The sequence below is a fragment of the Dermacentor silvarum genome, chromosome 10 (assembly GCF_013339745.2).
Source record: "Dermacentor silvarum isolate Dsil-2018 chromosome 10, BIME_Dsil_1.4, whole genome shotgun sequence".
Classification (NCBI taxonomy): domain Eukaryota; kingdom Metazoa; phylum Arthropoda; class Arachnida; order Ixodida; family Ixodidae; genus Dermacentor; species Dermacentor silvarum.
The window spans coordinates 157,728,913-157,748,527 of NC_051163.1; the positions used below are offsets into that span (position 1 = coordinate 157,728,913).

Genomic DNA, 19,615 nt, shown 5'->3' on the forward strand with positions numbered 1-19,615 from the left:
CATTTTCAAGCCTTTCGCTTGAATCTCGTGCTGACCGGCACTTATTTCATCGGTCGCTATTTCTATCTCAACCGCACAGTCTGAATAATTTGCGGGTAAATCATTCCTCTCAATGCTATCTCGACTGGCGGAGAGCTTCAAACACTCAGGGACAATGCAGCTATTTTCCTTTGTGAAACGTAGCTCGTATTCCTGGGAGCTGTCCATAACTGCACTGCCCTGCCTACATTGTGCTTTAGCGCACTTTCCTGACCGATTGGACTTTGCACTGGTGCTCTTGTCTGACGACTCGGGGCCACTTCGGGCTTCTGCAAGAGCTACCTTCGCGACGTACTCCCCGGATAACTGTGCCAAATCGTCTACAGCTGGCCTAGCTGCTTCTCTAGTAATCCATTGGCACAGTATCTCGTCGCGCTCAATACGGTCCCCATTAACGGGCTCCTCAAGAACTACGTCACGGTCTACGGATCTGGCCTCCCCTGTGAACGTACCATTAGGCTCACGGGGATCAGCCTCTCTTTCTACCATCGGTAGAACCGTGCGCGCAACTTCTTCACACTTTCTGTGCGATATTTCTGTGGGTGCCTGACATACCTGCTGCTCCACTTTAAAACCCTGTTCTAATCTTTCAATCTCTTGATTGAGAGCATCTCTTTCCTTACCTGCCTACTTTGTTCCTCTGCAATTTTGATTCGTTCTTGGTTAATTCGTTCATACTCCTGCCTTTCTCGCTCTTCATGCTCCTCGTTTTCTTGTTCTTTCAGAATTAAGTTGCCGAAGTATTCAAAGTATTTCTGATCACGGTTGCCTTCTAAAATGGCTCTAATTTCGGCTTCTGACATGTCATTCTCTACCTCTACGTAGAGGTAGAGAATGACACAACTGCAACACGTACGCAACAGGTTAGCTCTCGTCAAACTCATGAGGTCCATGGTCACCACTTTAGGCTTTGGCTCAGCTATTCACAATACTTGCTGCGAAACCCGCAAAAATGCAATGCAAGTAAAAAACTACCAGTGGCTCAATTCTGTTTTCCTAGGAGAAATTGAAGCCTGGAAAATATAGCAGAAACCAAACGCCCATACACAGAAGTAGTGCCAAGTCCCCAAGTTCTCTTCCACCGCATCGAATCAATTCAAAGACGAAAATCCTGGGCCGCCTTTAAATGATAAGAATTACGGTAGTTCTCCACTTCCAAATTACTCCCACACAAGAATGAGGTCTGGCTTTAGTAGCTGGTTCAGATCTATGCTGAAAGCTGCTTTCTGCTTGGATGCGCAACAACCACAGTATCAAATGGGCAGTTGTACACGCTTCATCGGTTTTTAGAAAGTTTAGGCTAAAAGATCCGATGACTCAAGCACAAAGCCAGGCACTCACCCTGTACCGTGCAGTCATGATGCGCTGCATTCATCCAGCCGCTCGCGAACCAGTTGGCGATTGGCTTTGGCTGCAGGTTCCATCTTGCCGCTGTCATCCTGTCGCTCGTGAATCAGTTGTTGGTGACTGGCGTCGGCTGCAGCGTCCATCTCACCACGGCCATCCAGTTGGTCGCGAACGAGATGCCGGCGACTGAAGTTGACTGAAGGATCGATCTCACGACGGTCATCCAGTTGCTCGCGGCTCGGGGCTAGGATTCATCTCAACGCTGCCATCCGTTGTTGCGAACCGGGGTGACGATTTATCCCGCCGCTGTTACCATTTGTTATGGGTCGGGGATTAATCCCGCCGCTGCTGCCAGTTGTTGCGGGTTGGGGATTAATCCCGCCGCTGCTCCCAGTTTGTTGGGAACGGGTAGTTGAGACTCGGTAGCGTTTAGGCCGGTGATCCTTCAGCCAAAGGGATGAGTACCTCCGGGAGTAAGAGCGAGAGAAAAAAGGGTTTATTCTACATATTTACAGTGGCTCCAAATATGGAAGCCCACTCCATGGGAGAGCACTTTGAAAGTCTCAGCTCACTACATGTCTGAGTTCATATCAGAACACGTCAGGACACACCACTGCACTCAGGGTGTCTCCTTATAAAACATCGGTCTTCCCTAGTTGACCCGACTAGGGAATCAGATTACCTTGATGCGGCCAATCAGACGGGCCGTCTTGTTCGCTGAACTCCACCTCTAATGTTGCACCTTCGAAGCAAGGACGAGGCAATCCGGAAACAGGGGGTTGACACTCCTTCCACGAAAGTCGGTGACCTGTTTCTTGCCCTCCGACGGTCATCTTGCCAGGGTCGGGAGAATGGCCTTTGCACTAATTCCCGCGTCTAACGAAGGGTGGCGGCTGTGGTCGGTCGCTTCTAAGTGAGCTTCTTTGTCCGAACGTCACTGCCGGTGTCTGGCCGCGTCGCCAGGTAGGCGGCCGCTGATGAAGGGGGTGGAATCGGGGGAAGCACCCAAAGAATGCGCACTGCCGACTTGGGGCGCGTGTTTGCCCGTCTCGTCGGTGTCTGACACTGTCGCCGTCTTAGCGACGCTCATGAAAGGGCCTGCCTCGGTGATAACAATCAAAGAATGCGCCCGGCCGGTTCGGGACGCAACAGCAGCCATAGCAGCTCCACTAGTCTGTTTGTAGAACTGGTTGTTAAATGAGAAGTACCGTATTTAGTCGATTGTAACGCGAGCTTTTTTCCAGATTTTTGCTACCTAAACTCGATCCTCGCGTTACAGTCGAATACCGAAATCCAAGTTGTCTAAAAAGTGCAATGATGCACCCAATTCTAATCAACGAGTGAAATGTGTGAGTGAAAGCGCGCGCTTTCACTTTCACGGAGAGCGAACGCACGGCGGAGAGCAAACACGAAGTCTTCCGTTGTGCGAAAGGTAGCGCGGGGATGGGAAGGAGGGAGCGGAGGCGACGTTTAGCTGCGGCACCAAATGCGTATTTTGTGACCGGGCGCAAGGGGAACTGGCGACTCAATTTCCCACGCGAAAGGAGCAAAGCCGGAAGGCAGCGCGAGAGGGAGGGGGCGCGGCTTCTACTTTGCCAGCATGCCGCGTACTTGTACATAGCGCGGCTGCGGGCTGTCGTGCGCACCGTATCTTGAAAGTGATCTCCACACGGCTCTTACCTTTGTACGCGCTGTGCTTTCGCCACTTAGTTTCCCTTCAAGCGATAGACCGCACGAACCTTCGCTCGCCCCTGCTGGCGTGCTTGCTCATGGTAGCGTTTTGACAGCTGTTGTGCGCGGTCATCGAGTGTGGTCTATTCATGTTTGCTTGTGTGCACTGATACCATGCTCATTAATTCAGTTAGTAAGCGAATGTGTCCAAGTTTATACATCCGATAAAACTACTGTCATTACTCCGTATAGCTCTGTACTAATTTGCTATCGCAACTGATGCTTCGCCTCTCAGGCGAAACTGCGACTTTTTCATGCATCCGGTCGTCTCGCATTACTTTAGCGGTTTTCTTCTTTTCTTTTTGATGGATGCAACAAAAAGGCACCCCTTGCGTTACTTTCGCGGTTTTATTTTTTCTTGGTGGACGCAATGAAAAGTCATCCCTCGCGTTACAATCGAGCAAATACGGTAAGTGCTTGAAAGCCAGAATTCCAATCACCAACAGATGAGATTAATAGAAAGGGGAGTGTGGTATTTCAGTGTAGGGTCATGTTCGAGTGCACAACGTGTCACAGAAGGCGCGAGGGGGCACAGGCACACTAATAAACAGCGAAACCACATCAAATGATAGCATGTACTCGTTTTCATCAAGACTCGCATTAGACACAATTTCGGCAAATTGTCCTGAGTGGCAAATGTTGTATGTTTCTGTTTTTCCAGTGAGAGGAGAGAGTATCTTATGAAGATAGGTCGACAGGGCTTGTAGGGAGCAACACGTGACATCTACTATGGGCCGTAGAGGAATTTCTGTTTTATACATCTTTGGGAGGCCGTAGAAGCTTGCAGCATAGCTGTTTCTGCATATCAACCTTGAGTGAAAGATTCTGAATTCCGGATGTTGCTTGAAAATTTCAAGAGAATTTGGTTCATCTTGGTTTGGGTTTGAGACGTTGGATCTTTCTCCATCTTGGTGTATGCTTCTCCATTAAAAAGATCCTCTGCTTTCTTCTCGTAGTCAGCTCGATCCATGCCAACAGTGCTATTGCCTTTGTCGGCTGGGAGGACAACGATGCTTTTGTCCTTCTTCAAGTCTCGCAGTGCCTTCACCTCGTTGTCTGCTAAGTTAAGGTTCTGGTGGGTGGGTGGGTATGTTAGAACTCCCATTACATTTAGCTTTGTCTCTTAATGAACGCCAATTCCCAGATGTTGTATACCGTCCTCGACTGCTGCGATAATCCTAGGGGAGAGGTGGGGTGATGGAAACGTTAAACCGTGATGAAAACGTGGCCAGCACAGACACTTCTGCTTCACTGCCGGGATGTTCATCAAGAAGGTACTTGGAGGATTTACCAGAGACTTTTGGTAATAAAGCAGGTTGCAGAGCTCTTTTTCTTGTAATGCCTTGTGCTTGCCAGTTTCTGTAGAGGCAGCTTTCTTTGCAATGTCTTCCAAGGATGGCACGATTTCGGGAATACGATGTGAGCTGGTGCCAGGTAAAGAAAAGGTCCAGTTCTTTCTTCCCGATTGTCGCATTGCACTCATGTATACATGCATTTTGTATGCCGAAATAAGAAAGAGAGATAAAAAACATGCATGAAGTTTCATATGCAGAAAAATAGAAAAATATAGATGATTTGAACAAAAACTGCAGTACACCTGTTAATCTGACCTTAGATATTTTGACATAGCTTATGATTATACTTTGTTCAAAACGGCCAAAAAGTGTCCATTTCAAAAATTTTTTTTTTCATTTGAATGTTGGCTCACTTGTGAAGGTTTTCATGTTTCAATTGGCCAGCTACGAACAGGCTAGCTGCTTTAAAATTTCGTTCAAGCTAAATATGTTGAATATACGCAGTACTTATCAATAAAGCAATCAGCCATGATAAAGCCACAGCACTGGTAATCACACAGTATTTAAAGATGAATGCCATTTAAAGGGACAGAATGACAAACACTGAATCAATCTAGGTCGTTATATTACCTTTGCAAAAACCCCTTTGCAAAAGAGATTACCTGGCTGCAGGAGAAATTGTGATTGAGGGGGCTGCATACCATTATTTTGTAATTTATATATGCGATGTCTGAAACATGGCGTCCACGACATCTTTCCAGTGCCTGCTTTCAGTAAATTTAGTACGCAAAAGCATGGTCTCGGACGTTCAATTCTGTTACTCTAATAAAGCCGTTGAGGTAGATTTAGACGCCATGTATTTCCTGCAACATAAGCATTATCTAGCTGTGCCAATGATCTCAGGGAGGTGCTGCTGCCTCGTTTGATCCACAGGCTCGCAAAGCATATACAGGGACACTAATAAAAAGCACCATAAGAGTGGTATGATAATGTACAACACCATGCAGTGAGTTACTTCTTCTGCAGCAATAAGCGATGTCTTAAACATCGCAGTATGACATGTTTCTGACTCTGCAATTGCTTGTGGCACATCCAATCTGCAAAAGCATTGCCTTCAAGATTTGGGTTTGTTACTGCAAGCAAGCAGTCACTAGGCGTTAAATTTGGACAGCAACTATATCCAATAGAGTGTCAAAACTACATTATCTTCTGTTTTGTAAAGCAGCATAACTACCTTACTCATAAATGACGGTTCATTAAATTTATCAATTACGTTGTAGCACCAACCAACGCCGCAGCGCAGGGACGTTAAAGGAGGCATTGGGTCGGCGCTCTCCGCCAGCGCCTTGGGGCCAGCTGTGAACGACGAGAATAAAGTTGGGCAGCGCGTGCCATCGGCGCAAGCCTAACACGCGCTAGTCGGTTCTAAAAGCCTGCTGAGCTGGTCACTGCGCGGCGACCCTTCAGTTGCTTACATTGGTGACTTCGGACGTGATCCTCAGAGTATCAACAAGGACCGATTCAGCATCACCAGGTACCGAGCCCCGCCTGCGGTCATGGACCAGCTCGAAGAAGAGTGGCAACCGCCGACGCTCGACGACCCTTGGCGTTTGCAACTGTGGCCCTACCGTCCGCACAGCCCTATCGTGTGGTTTGCGCATGTAGACGCACAGCTATACGTAAATGGCGTGCCGTCGCAGCTCTGGCGGTACCTACTCCTCAAGCGAGAAATTCCCACCGACATCTTCTCTTGTCTTGACCTTCCGCCACCAGACCAGAACATGTACGAGGGCCTCAAGACCACCTTTTTTCAACACTTTGGCGTGCCAGTTCCCGATCAACTACGCAGCGTGCCACAGTTTCCTTCAACGGCTGACGCTTCTGAAGGAGTGGCTCAGCCTACGCCGTCCTCATCGCCATCGGCGCCTGGTGAGAGCTGCATCACTGCTCGCGAATCTTCCGCCACACCTACACCACACTGTGGGGAGACAATACGACAGCTGCGCCTCCCACGTCTCATTCCGTCCCCGACCACGAACAACCTTCCGGCCTGCTAGTCCTCAGCAATGACCCTTGCATCCATGCTTGAGCATACCAAAGAGTCGGCATGCACTGCACCCCCACCCGAGTTACATGGCGTCCAGTCCAAGCCGTAGAGATGACGCAGCAGCGAGCCGTGCCTTGATGGCTGTCGAGATGCATATCAGTGTGCCTGTTCCGAGTGAGATCCTGCGACAGCACTGCGGTGAGACTGGTCTGCCAGCTATCACGTGCACTGCACTTCCTAGCTATGCCAGTGTCCTTCCCGTAGAACCCTTGTCGCATGCCCCCTCTCGCAGCGCACGTTCAGTGTCTCGGCTTCAGCGCCCCAACGACACTTCCTTGACGTTTGGCCATAAGGATGCCTCCTTGGCTTGCGGTGCTCGGTGTCGGAGCACTCGTGCCCAGCGCGGCCGGCAGCCCCTGCTGCTTTCCTGGAATTCATTGATTTTGCATCCACCTGATTTTTCACAGATGCCAGGCCAGACGCTGCCATCGCGTACTTCGAAAGCGCCTGCCATCAACACCAAACCATTGTCCCCAAGTCGGACTGACATACAGACGTTGGCACTACGCTAACCTCGATTGAGAGGGCCTGGTCCCGTCGTTGCGGGCCTGTCACCACGGTCACGGCATCGGCGGGTGCCGGATTCGATGTTACTGCCGGCGCCGATGCGCCCCACCGCGGCCTTCATCGCTTGGCCAGCTCAACATTAGGCGATGGCATCATGGCTGCCTAGTTCCCTGCACTATACTGGGATCGACTGTACATGCACACCGGCAATACATCTTCATCTGCAGCTTAGAGTGCAAATGGCGTCGCCCCTGCACTCTCCGCGATGCAGGGATCATTGGGGCCACGTTCCTCAAGCTGCCGTCACCAAAACCTCGTCCACAGCTGCACTCCCAGGCCAGACCACCGCAGTGAATCGCATACATTTCGCCGCTCCGTCTGGGTGGGGGGCCCTGTAGCGCCAACCAACGCCGCAACGCAGGGACGTTATGGTCGGCGCTCTCAGCCAGTGTCTTGGGGCCAGCTGTGAATGATGACAATAAAGTTGGACTGCGCATGCCATCGGCGCAAGCCCAGCATGCACTAGTCCATTCTAAAAGCCTGCTGAGCTGGTCCTCTTGGTCGGGCGTTCCGTGGCGACCCCTCGGTTTTTTACGTCACGAGAGTTTGTACCATACTCCTGGAGTATGGGCACACCATTCTGTCCAAGATTTATGTCATCTCCTCACAAATGAAACTCCTTTTCTCAGTGAAAGTGATGTTTTGGAAAGCTTGGGGCACATATCTGTAATTTTAATCAGACTTGATAGTACTATGTGCATCTGGTGTTCTGTTCAGTTTGTAGTGAAAATTTACAGACTAATATTTCATTTAAAGATGCATGCATTCGGCACCACAGCAACTAAATATTTTTCCATAAATTAAAAAAAAAGGTGCCAAGGTTACACCACATGCAGCTGAAATGAGAGTAAAGGCCCTTGCACAATTATGTAAGAATTAAAGACAATAAAAAAATATGGCCGAACCTTGGCATGACAAACATGAACATAATGATTTATCGGATATAACAAAGCAAAGCTCAAACGTTTTTTGCTAATATCAGCATGGAACGAATATATGCTTAGAACAAACATAAAATTATAACAAAGGTATTTTCGTGTTGGATGCAACTGTGTTGTAACAGTATTCGACTATAATGACAACACCACTTTTTCAGCATCTTTATTTAAGAAGTACAATGACATCACTCAATAAGGCCAATCAGCAAACACGTTGCGGTCCCAAAACTCGGTAGTACATCCTAAATGTGTACAAGCAACGCACTTGGCGCAATGGCCGACTGTTAAGCTTGTCTTGCATTGACTATGACTGATGTTTTGAAGCAAAAAGAAGGGAAAAATGCTCACTCTTTAGGATTCAAGTCTTTCCCGTCTTCAGCTAGCCCCATGAGGTGTTCTGCTGTAATTCGGGCACAATCATGAATAATGATGTTCATCTACAAAAGAAACCAGTATCACTTAAATGTCGCCACGAGTGCAGTTATGGTGCACAACTACACACCCTTCAGGCGCGGTGTGGACAGTGCAAGAGTGCATTTGAAATGCAACAGCATTAATGAAAATAATGATATTTAAAATGTGTCACACATCTCGAGACAATTCTGACTGAACCTGTGATACAAGTTTGAATAATATGTGTGAAGTGTTTTAGTAAGACGAGTTGGAAGATAGGGTTGATTGGGTTCGTTGTCAGCATGTCGTCATGTAGGGGGTTCACGTCTTCCATTGTTTTTTCGCAACGTTTTACATCACGAATGTTTTTTGCTGCTTTCCTAGTATGATATAGATGAACTAGTGGATGTACTCATATCTGACATTCTTAAAGAGTTCTCACATAGAGTCCACATTCTGTAAAGGTCACGAAACTCTCTTAAGAATTCAGAAATTCATAATCTGTCTAATAGCTGTATGCATTTCATGATTCTGTAGATGCAAGAAATGCGGTTAAAATAATTTTGCAATGAAAGGAAATAAATGGTGCCCTGAAGGGGATATCAAGTGCTCGCAATGCAACGTGACCTCAGAGATCTGGCCTCACGGCCAGGTGTCTCCGAGACTACCGAGTTCTGTGCAGCAGGGAATACCTTACGAAGCTTGCCAGCAGTGAAGGCAGGACTTGCAGCTGGCCGAATCTTTCTCCAACGTTCCGCACAGACTATGGTCATCATGTTGTCTAAGATGGGGTCGTTGAGTGTAACAGTCTGCAATTTCAACAATGAAATATTAATGCTTGGGATAAAAAAGAAGGCACTTGTTGCTGGGCACTTAATGCAGTTAACTTGACATGTACTAATGCACTAAAATAATAAAGACACATGAAAGAGGACAGGACGAGCACTGCCCTATCTTGTCCTCATTCATGCGTCTCGTGCTCTTATTGTATGAATATATGTCAAGAAAAATGATTGCCTATCCCATGCTGCAAAGTAGGTGTAGGCACTAAATTCTGTGTTTTGATTAAAACTTAAAAAAACAGTAAAGGTGCATAAGATTTTTTCTGAAAATTTTATTTCAGCAGAAAGATGCCAATAACCAACGGCAAAAGCTCCAGTTGAAGAAACTGTGAGGAGCTATGCTCAACGATGGTGAATTATTGATTCTTCTACATAGAGGCTGCAGAGATATTGAATAGAAGAGACACACACCTTAATGAACAGAGAATGAAATGTATATTTTAACTTTAAGCAACTGTAAACTGTTTGTGAACAGGACATATTTGTAGCATGTACAAGGTGTCTTGCAATCAAGAATAGGTCGTGGTTTAGAAAACCTATATCGCTAGTGAATGTATCAGATATCAATTGCACTTCTGTCTGTGCTAAACTAGTCACCAGTTGTGCGGTGTCTCTTGCTTAAACTTTTTTCACACCTACTTCATACTATTGTACGGTCAGGCCCTATAATCAGATGCCACAAAATGATTTACATCCCAAAAGGTTGCCCAAGTTGCTCTAAAATTTAAAACTTTGTGTGTAAGCTTTCAGCTTGTGGCAAGGTGTGCCCATGTCTTTTAGTGCACCATGCCGATGCACAGACACCCAAGGTGATTTGCGTGGGAAGCCAATGCGAGGCGTAGACAAAGCCAAAGGGCACGCCGTGTCTCATTCCCAAATCTCCTTCTGTTGATGCTACGTTGCAGTCAGTGCATCCTTACACCAGACAATGATAAGAATGGTGATAAGAATGGTGATAAGAATGCCCTTCTTGCTCGATACGAAGGCGAAAGTGATATTAAGATCAATGCTCAAAGAGGAATGCTCTTTCTTGCTGTGACTCTGTCTTTCTTGACTGATCATTATACCTGTCAATAAACTTTAACATCTTAGCCATCAACCTGACCACACCCCATGAATGAGCTCGTTGCCAAACCATATGTAACAGGAGGTAGACTGACTCCTTCAGTTCTATCAGTTACAGACATGGCACCGCTCCTCCCAATGCCATTTTGCTTCTTGTCCAAGCAGTAAACACTACCTCAAGCCTGCGCTGTTTTTTGCCGTATTCATCTGGACCTGCTGCGTCTGCAGTTTACTTGCACTTGAAAGGTTACTTGCATGTTTTGGAAGCAGACGAGCAGAAGTAAAACAGGCTTTGCGGTTCTTGTTTGGCTCTGGCCGATACCTTGTCGGCAGCCAAGCAGGTACCAAAATGCACTAAATTACCAACTCAGGCTCACTGGCTAACGCAACCAAATCCAGTCACCTCACAATAATTTAAACTTCCAGCGATCCCGCAGTTTCGTTTCAATCATCTCGGGCTAAAAAAAATATTGTGCAACTGAGAATTATGAATCAATATTCACAGAGATATTCCGTCAAAATAATTTTATAGCTATTCCTGCAATCATGATTAGAATGCACACTGCAGCCAGAAGAAAGACAACATGCCCAGTGATGCACTTACATGCAGCTTTTGTGTGGGTGTAATCTTTATCTTCTAGTTGCACTGAACATTCCAACTGTGAATTCAAACCGACTAGCCTGTCAACATCCACTCCCACACAATGCTACAACGAAACCAGCTGCAGACGTAAAGCTATTGGGTACTTTGCACAAGAGGCCATCTACTAGCTCATCAAGGCCACCAATGCATACTTGTCATGGGCCAATAAAGGAAGAAAGAGAGAAGAAGAAAAAGCAGAAGATAAGAAGAGAACAAGAAGACACGTGGAGTCGGTGGCAGAAATAAAGAAAGAAGAAGTTAGAAAATAAGAGCGTCTGAATAAAAGGAATAAAACATGAAAGCAGAAGAAGTGCAAAAGTGCACACGCAGCTACGTGGCCAATGGGAGAAGCGACACGTAGCCGAAGAGAGCAGCCCAGCTACGGTCTGGGACGACGGAGGCAGAAGGAGCTGGAGGCCGAACAGGACGGGTGGATCGCGGAGACGGCGGCAACCGTCTGTACGCGCAACGCTTCCCGATACAGTTATGCACCAACTCGCCCAGCAAGAAGTTCTTCTAAACAACCCAATGGAAGCTGTTCTTCAGCTGCCGCGGCCACTGACCCGCGAGCTGAGCGAATGCCCCACCGGAAGCCGCAGCTACAGGCTGACGGTGCCGCTTCCCGGATTCCCTGCGGCTATGATCCGCAGGCTAGTGGAGTTGACCGGGCGATCCAGGCGCCTCAGTCATCCCATCGTCCTGACCCCCGAACCAGGCCAACAGTGGACCGAACGTCGGACACAGCGACGTCGAGTCTATGACGCATCGGCGGGCCCAACGATGTGTCGTCAGAAGCTGCGACGACGAGGTGACGTGGCCCCGTTGAGGGACGTACGCAATGTAAATATTCTGGACTCATCAAATCAAGGTAGCTAAGGACTTTGGGGAATTTATAGAATTAACTCGTGTTATAACTTGTTTGCCGTTTACTTTTGCAATTATAAATGCATGTTTTAAACGCGTCCCTGTCTGTCTTGTCCACCGAAATACATGACAATACTGGAAGCAGGAAGCGTACTATCAGCTGATCACATTTGAGGATACATCCACTTTTGCATAACACGGCTTCGGATGCAATGTCTCAGTAGAGCGATGGTTGTGTTCATCTCGCTGGCTTATAAATAGCCAATCAGAATTCACTGAAACTTATATCCCCAAAAGTGACCGATCCAAAATACGGCACCAGATCTCATGCACTGCCAGTCTGTCACATGCTTTTGAAGAAGTTTTGGGCTTATTTAGCATTTTAAGTTACACAAAATAACAATTTACAATGCAGAAGGTGGAGTGACTGGCTGTCGCAGAGTTCTGTGACGAAGACGAGAGACAGAGCCTTGGCATGCACATCCCGAGATATCGGAGCCATGCGTGGGAAAGTGACTCGGTGCCAGTAGCGCACCTAGGATTTCTGCCAGGGGGGGGGTTGACAGTTTGCCAATACCATCTAAACAGCACTAATTTCGATTTCTTCACGGGAAATTGTCAAAAAATTTCGCTTTTTGCGAGTGTGCAGACGATTGCGCGTCTTACATCTTAGTTGCAGCACTCAAATGCGTAAGGAAAGAAAAGTGGTTAAACAAAAGAGGGGGTTAAGTCGGCCTCAGGGGGGGGTTACAACCCCCGAATCCCCCCCCGTCGGTGCGCCACTGCTCGGTGCTGTAACCACTTCACAACGCAGCATCAGTCAAAATAAACAGCACCTTCCTCAATGTCAAACATGAGCATTCTTCAACTATTCATGCCTTATGAGCATCTCTTATAGAGGGTGTGCCAACTAACTTTGCAAGCTGTCGAACAAAAATTTAAAAAAAGAGAAAGAAAGAAAAATAATTAATAAAAAAATTAAAAACATGGTTCAAGACAATTTCAAGACCTATGAGGTTCAGTTGTCAGAGGTCTGACGACCAAACCCCCCCACCATAGGTCTTTTAATTATACGAGTTTCAGATGCAGCATATATATATATGTACGTACTAAGTCTCAGTTATGTCCGTACACAGCTACATGTGTAGATACCATTAAATTGCTTTTTACATTTTAGCAAACATCCACAGATGGCTTCTGAAAGATTTTTGGGTCCTCAGTGAATCCTTGCAATATGAGTACATGGCACCAAACACTTGAACAAGAACATATTTAGAATGAGAAAAATGAGCAGCAAACCATGCTGAACGAGAAAGCGACTGCCCTTATGTGACTAAACAAAGTAAAACCTCCAATGGGACCACATGAAAAGAGAAAGATTTCATTCATTTTGAAGGTTAATTTAATCTGAGCAGTAATACTGAAAACGCAGTATGCTACAAAGGCTAGTGACGGTACAGGTGTACTCACTCTGCGGTCAGGAAGGTCATTAAAATGCTTGACGAGCACAAGCTTGATTAAATCAGGATCCGACAAAAAAAGTGTGGGATGGAGCCCTTCAAAAGCACTATAACAAAAGAGACAGTGACAAGCTCAGAAATGCTAAATAACTTGTTGAGTGATACTTGATGTAGCCATTGCAGCGCAAATAAGACAAGACACTAATAACAGCTTTTGTAGCAGAGCCCGTGGTGCCTCGTCTTCTGTTCTATGTGAACAGCAATTACTTCATCAAGCTGCAAGCTATAAAACAAGATGTCATGTCAATGTAGCGGCAACTGAGATGGCCATTGCCATAGCATGATGTGCAGAAATGAGCTTGAGGTTATATGTACAGCAGAAATGTCATAAACTGCAGTGCCATGAGTTTTGACAAATGATAAGGTTATCACCAGAACATGCACAAAGACTCCTGCGATGCTCCAGGGAATTACCAGTCTCGAACTGCAGCCCACTCGGGTGGTTCAGTGTTCTCACTTGTTCATTACATTTATGTTTACTCATTTCGTCGGTATTTATACTGGCAAGTACGCACATGGCTTTGCTGCACATGCAGTGAAGCTAAGAGATGCAAGAGTCTATGCACGCTTCGCTGAGGATTAAAGTCTCGAGCTACAAGCTTTAGTGTGCTATGCCTGTCGGCGCCAGGAGCCATCCGTCTGTATACATGTGCAACAAAGTTTCACTTTTATTTTTTTGTCCTACCACGATTTACAACAAGAAATGGGCAGTAGTAGCCTGGCTAACATTGCTACCAATACAAATAGAGGTACTGTGAACCATTAGGGACTGCAACAGAAGTAAAACCACAACTAAAACGAAACTGCCTTTGTTTTATTACAACACAACAGAAGACAAAAGACAGGAATGTGCTTTTGAGCTAGCTGTCAGGCATTATAAAAAGGAAATCTGGTTTATTGAATGTTATTCAGCACAAAAAAAAAGTCAGGTCATTCAGCAGCCCCAATTGGGTCAAGTTGGGACTCATGACATATACTCAAAAGTTGGCACTGTCCCACTAATGTTGGGACAGTTGGCAACCCTAACTTAGTGCACGTGAACTGAAGATTACATTTTGACATTGCAAGCACTGTGTACTTTGTGAAGCGGCAAAAAGGCGCACTTCTATGTGTGTCATAAAGATTCCTGTGTGATAATTGATCAAATTAAATCATGAGGTTTAATCTGCAAACAGGTAATGAGGGAAGCTGTAGTGAAAAGGCTCCGGTAAATTTTTACTACCGAGGATTTTTTTTATGTGCACCAAAAAAAAGAGTGGACAAGTAATCCTGCATTGAAATCCTGACGCGACGCAGCCACTGTGTCCGGAAACTCAACTAGCGACTTGGCACTTAGTAGCATAACGTCATAGCTCCCGAAACACTGCAATGACTGGTAGGTGCTTTTCTACAGTAGGTGTTTCGGCTTTGCTTTCAAATATGCTGCTTGTCTATAGGCAAGCATTACATGCTACAAGTATGAAACGCAATACATTATCATCAGCCTATTTTTACATCCACTGCAAGACAAATGCCTCTTCCAGAGATCTCTTAATCACCCCTGCCTCGAGCTGGCCAATTTCAAGTTGTGCCTTTAAATGTCCCAATTTCATCACAGCCACCCAATTCTCTGCTGTCCTCGACTGCACTTCCCTTTCCTTGGCCCCTATTGTGTAACTAATGGTCGACCGGTTATCCGTCCTACGCATTACATGGCCTGCCCAGCTCCATTTTGTTCTCTTATTGTCAACCAACCATACATACCCAAAGACTTTTCCGTATTTCCTGTGCCTGTTCATATCAATCTCATGTATAGGCTGAAAGAAAAAAAAGGAGAATTATGAGGACAATGCATGAAATGCTCTGTTCTATAACATGCAATAACCCAGTGAACACTCAGCTCATAAATGACCGCTAATAATTGTTGGCATGGCATTTCTTGGGAAATTTCTTTAACGTACCTGCCAGCCTGTGAACTCTACAATTCGCAAACATTTCAGGAACAGGATAGCGAGGGAGTATGTGTGCATCTGGGAGGGTGAGGGGGGGGGGGCATGCATTTTTTAGAAGTGTGCACTGATAGCACACCTACTGTAGGATATGTGCTCGTTTTATTATCAATGATTAACCTTTAGATACAGTTCACATGCAGAAACAGCAGAGACTAACAAGAAACTCACTGTTTAAGATATTAGATCACAGCACCTTTTTCAGTGACATTAATGTTGCCAATTTGGTTGGAAAATGGTAGCTTGTTTAGCCTTTTAAGGCTCTGTGTACACAATTGTCTACCACGAGATTAGTGTACCAACAGCAAAAGCATTTGATGACAGTAATGATATTTAAAATGTGTCACATAGATCTTGAAACAATTCCGACTGGAACTGTGCTGCAAGTTTGAATGACGTGTGCAATATGTTTTGGTAAAATGAGTGCGAAGGTAGATGATGGCTGGGTGTTCTTGCTTCGTGTGAGTATGTCGCTGTATGTTGCGAGTTGTGCTGCAACACAAAATTAATAGATTGGTAACAACTAACACAAGCAGTTACGTTATAGTAAGTTCCTCCTTCAGCTCCCCATATATGATAAAGTCATACTGCTGCAAAATGATGCATGCACAAGCCACGCAAAGCAAAGTGCAACGAACTCCAGCAATGGTCGCAAGTTTCAAACTACATTTTGATAAAGTTGTTTATGACAGTATAAACTCTGCAAAGTGGCAACTAAATGAAGGTGTGACAGCAGATGTGAAAGGTCTGCCCATCGAAGCTGCAAAAGATGGCAAACACCAGCCCACTCTGAATGTGCCGCCGTAAAGAGAAATTGTTAGCTATGTGAAAGAAAAGCCGACGTCAGCTTCACAAGTAGCTTTTGCCAAGAAATGTGATTTTCACCTCTGCCTATGGGCCAGTTCTCCTCTAAATAAAGTGCAAACTTCTAGCTGTCCCACTAGGGACATTATAATTCTTATTTCACTTCCCAGGAAACACTGCCAACCAAGGAAGTTAGGGCTGAAGTTGTTTTGTAACACATGACGAAGGCCCAGCCTTCCCTGGTAATTCAAGCACATGTGGCATAGGATATGCAAAGTAAGTTACACAACGAGGTTCACACAGACATTATAACTACAATTTTGAACAATGCCATCAATATGTTGCACTGTATTGATAACAAACACAAAAATAACATACTTAACTACAATAGATATCAACAATGCAATGTAACATACGTAAACATAAACACGAATCACAAAATAAAACGAAATGATGACTAAATCAAAGTAAGATCGCTGAAACAGAGAACAAGACAAAAAGGCAACACTAGCATTACAACAGTGGTATTACTTCTCTCCTTATAGTAGAGATTTAACTGCATAGAAGGGAGATCAATGTGTGAATTTCCAATAACTAGAAAATCTATTTACAGGTCAGCATTTAAGGTATGTGGTATCACGCTCTTCCACAGAATTTGAAAAGAAGAAAGGCCGTCTTATCAGCATACTGCTGATTCAGTATCCACTATCATCCGGGACCTATATCCTCAGATTTCAATGAAAAATGCAAGTGACATGCTCGAAAAATGCGCGCTATCTATAATAGATAAGTGGCCAGTCATTGCAAACAGATCTGTGCACCTAGCAACTTATGCCACAACAATGGTGCAAGACAAGGGAAACTCCAGATTGCTGCTAAGCCCTGCAAGGACAGAGCAAAAGGATAAGCCCCCAAGTTGATACAAAAAATAACTTCAACCAGGCTACTCAGGCGAGCTGGCTGAATAAATATAGCAAAAAATGCTTAGACTTAGATACCTTTAGCGTTCTTTAGTAATTTACGGCACAAAATTAGCCAACTGTATGACAATGACCTCGGTATGACAAGAATGGCATGAAAATGGCGAGCATGATGTCATGACATGGCACAGCAATGATGATGTCAATGTGACATCAACAATGATGACTATGGCACAAGAATGATAATGATGGCATGACACAATGTTGGCACAGCAGCAACAATGATGACAATAGCATGATGCCAACACTTGGTTGCTGAAAAGCTGTCTTCCTTTAGAGGAATGAAGAAAACGCTGCTCGACTGCTCTGCTGAAAGCTGTGCTATAAGTAACCGTGCCAAGCATGTCTGTTCTTTTTAGCAATCATGTTGACGCCTGTTAACCCACAACCTTAAAATTTTTCTATTCTCATCTAGTTCATCAACTCTCTCTCTCTGTAAAATCTTATCCCCATGCCTCTCTCAATTAGCCCACGAAAGCAATTCAAAGTGTGAATATTGAATGCCACATTACCTAGTTACACCACAGGGATGAGCTCAAACTAGTTCTCCTAGAAAAATACTATATTGCATATAAAATCAACTGCATTTATTTACGATAACATTTAGTGAACAAAGTGCAGAAGTTTATTTTGCTGTCATATCACAGGAATTGACACAGCCTTGCTTTCATGAGTTGTGCGTAAGTACGAAATGTACACAGGCACATTAAAAAAAATAATAATAAATAAATATGTGCACATGCTTCATGTGCAATCATCATGTGCATTTCTCCACCACCTCCAGCAGCACTTTTGCCCCTTTTATCATTACTAATGTCACCCCTGTAATGCACATACCACACTGTCTCATGTTTTTTACCAATGTATTTCAGAAATTGCATGCTTCACATAATTTAGAATAACTTGCACTTATGCCACATGCAGCATGAAACACTAGCAGAAAACCTGAACATTGCATTGAGAGTTCTGAAATGCCAGTGCCTACTGCCTTCGACCACCATGTGACCAAGCTCTTGCATTCAACCGTTGAAATGTTGATGCTGCAAATGAACTTGGTTGCTGTTAGTTTCCATTAAACAATTGATTTACAAAATCTAGCTCAAGTGCATGCAGTGCATCATGCCTTCTGTCCCTGTTACAACAGTTCTGCACTAAATGATTGTGAAAATGTCTGAAGCAGCTATTTTAGTTATTCTGTGGCAGCATAGCCAGTATTAGTGTGTAATTCTTGGTGTTTTCTTTCTTTATATTGGCAACTTGAGATATTATTTAGGCAGTTTAACATAGCACTTACATTACATTGTTTTTTATCACAAGGGTGGTTGCAGTATAGTGCACATGCAATGTGCAATATATTCACAGCGTTGCATCATGTGCAGTCTCAAGGGGAGTGTTGGGATTGCCAATATCATGCTGGCTGCTGTTGTAAGTGATAATAAGTGGAAAACTGCACCATGATGACACTATGCTAATGAGCATATATGACAGGGTTCGTACACAATATTTGGCTGGAAATTCAAGGACATTTCAAGGATTTCAAGGATGCAAAAAGGCAGAATTCAAGGAGTGTTAGCGTAATTTTATTTCCTCACATGACTTAGGAAAGGAGCCCTATTTTCGCATTAATTTCTCTTTCAAGAGCTGTTATCTCCACTTCTTTTTCTTTGGCTGTTCGACGGAAACTGTTTGCCTTGACAAGATAAGTCAGGTCGTTTTTTGCTTCGGCGTCTTCTGAAAAGTGATCCGCTGACTCCTGCAAGCACTTCAGAGTTTTTTGGAGCTTTGTCTTCTTCTCTTGCATGCTCTGTAGCTCTAGCTCGAGTGCTTTTCTCTTCAAGGTTACCTGTTGAGCTACAGCTTGCTTCTTCTGTTCGTCCATGTATAGCGCATACCTATGCCTGGCTTGGCGCACTGATGACTTCAGTTCTTTCGACAGTGGAACGTTAAGCAGCCCACCGTGGGTTTTCACGGCCTCGCAGATGACTCGTTGTGAGATATACGAGAGCTCTGCCATATTTTCGACCGCGATCTGCTTGTTTACACTGAAACCTCTTTCTACTGAAGCCTGCCCATGGCTAAGCAAGAGAAGGACCTTCAGTACTTCCCATAACATCGAGAACGCCGGGTCATGCTTCAAAAGGCGCACGAAGAGAACGTCAAGGCGTTCATGGTCTCTTTCATAGTTTTGCAGTTCATGCCGCTTTTCTTGGCAGAACTGAATGTACTGTGCACACACAATATCTCTCTTGTGCTCAGAAAGAAGCTTACTGTCAATTAAACAGTTAAGAACAACTTTCAGCTTCCCAAGGCACATTTCTGTCTTCGCCATCTCTCTGGGGTCGAAACATGACAACCCTCGAACCAGAGGGTACCTAAGAGGACTTCTCTCCATGATTTTCAGGATCATGTTCACAATGAACTTACGACACTCGCCCCTAAATTCAAAAACACACTTGGTACTCGCTTTTCCGCTTTTTAACATCTTCTCAGCC

The 19,615-nt window shown here is 45.1% G+C and overlaps 1 protein-coding gene across 1 annotated transcript in view; it reads right to left on the reverse strand.

Moving 5' to 3' along the window:
- The window catches only part of LOC119431959 (cytochrome P450 3A31-like), a 44,026-nt gene that overhangs the window by 19,932 nt on the left and 4,479 nt on the right, over window positions 1-19,615 (reverse strand). The window contains exons 3-6 of the mRNA XM_049658125.1: window positions 15,095-15,147; window positions 13,302-13,398; window positions 9,110-9,226; window positions 8,373-8,461 (exon numbers count right to left, since the gene is read on the reverse strand). Of these exons, the coding sequence (XP_049514082.1) occupies window positions 8,373-8,461; window positions 9,110-9,226; window positions 13,302-13,398; window positions 15,095-15,147 (356 nt within the window). The remainder of the gene's footprint in view (window positions 1-8,372; window positions 8,462-9,109; window positions 9,227-13,301; window positions 13,399-15,094; window positions 15,148-19,615) is intronic.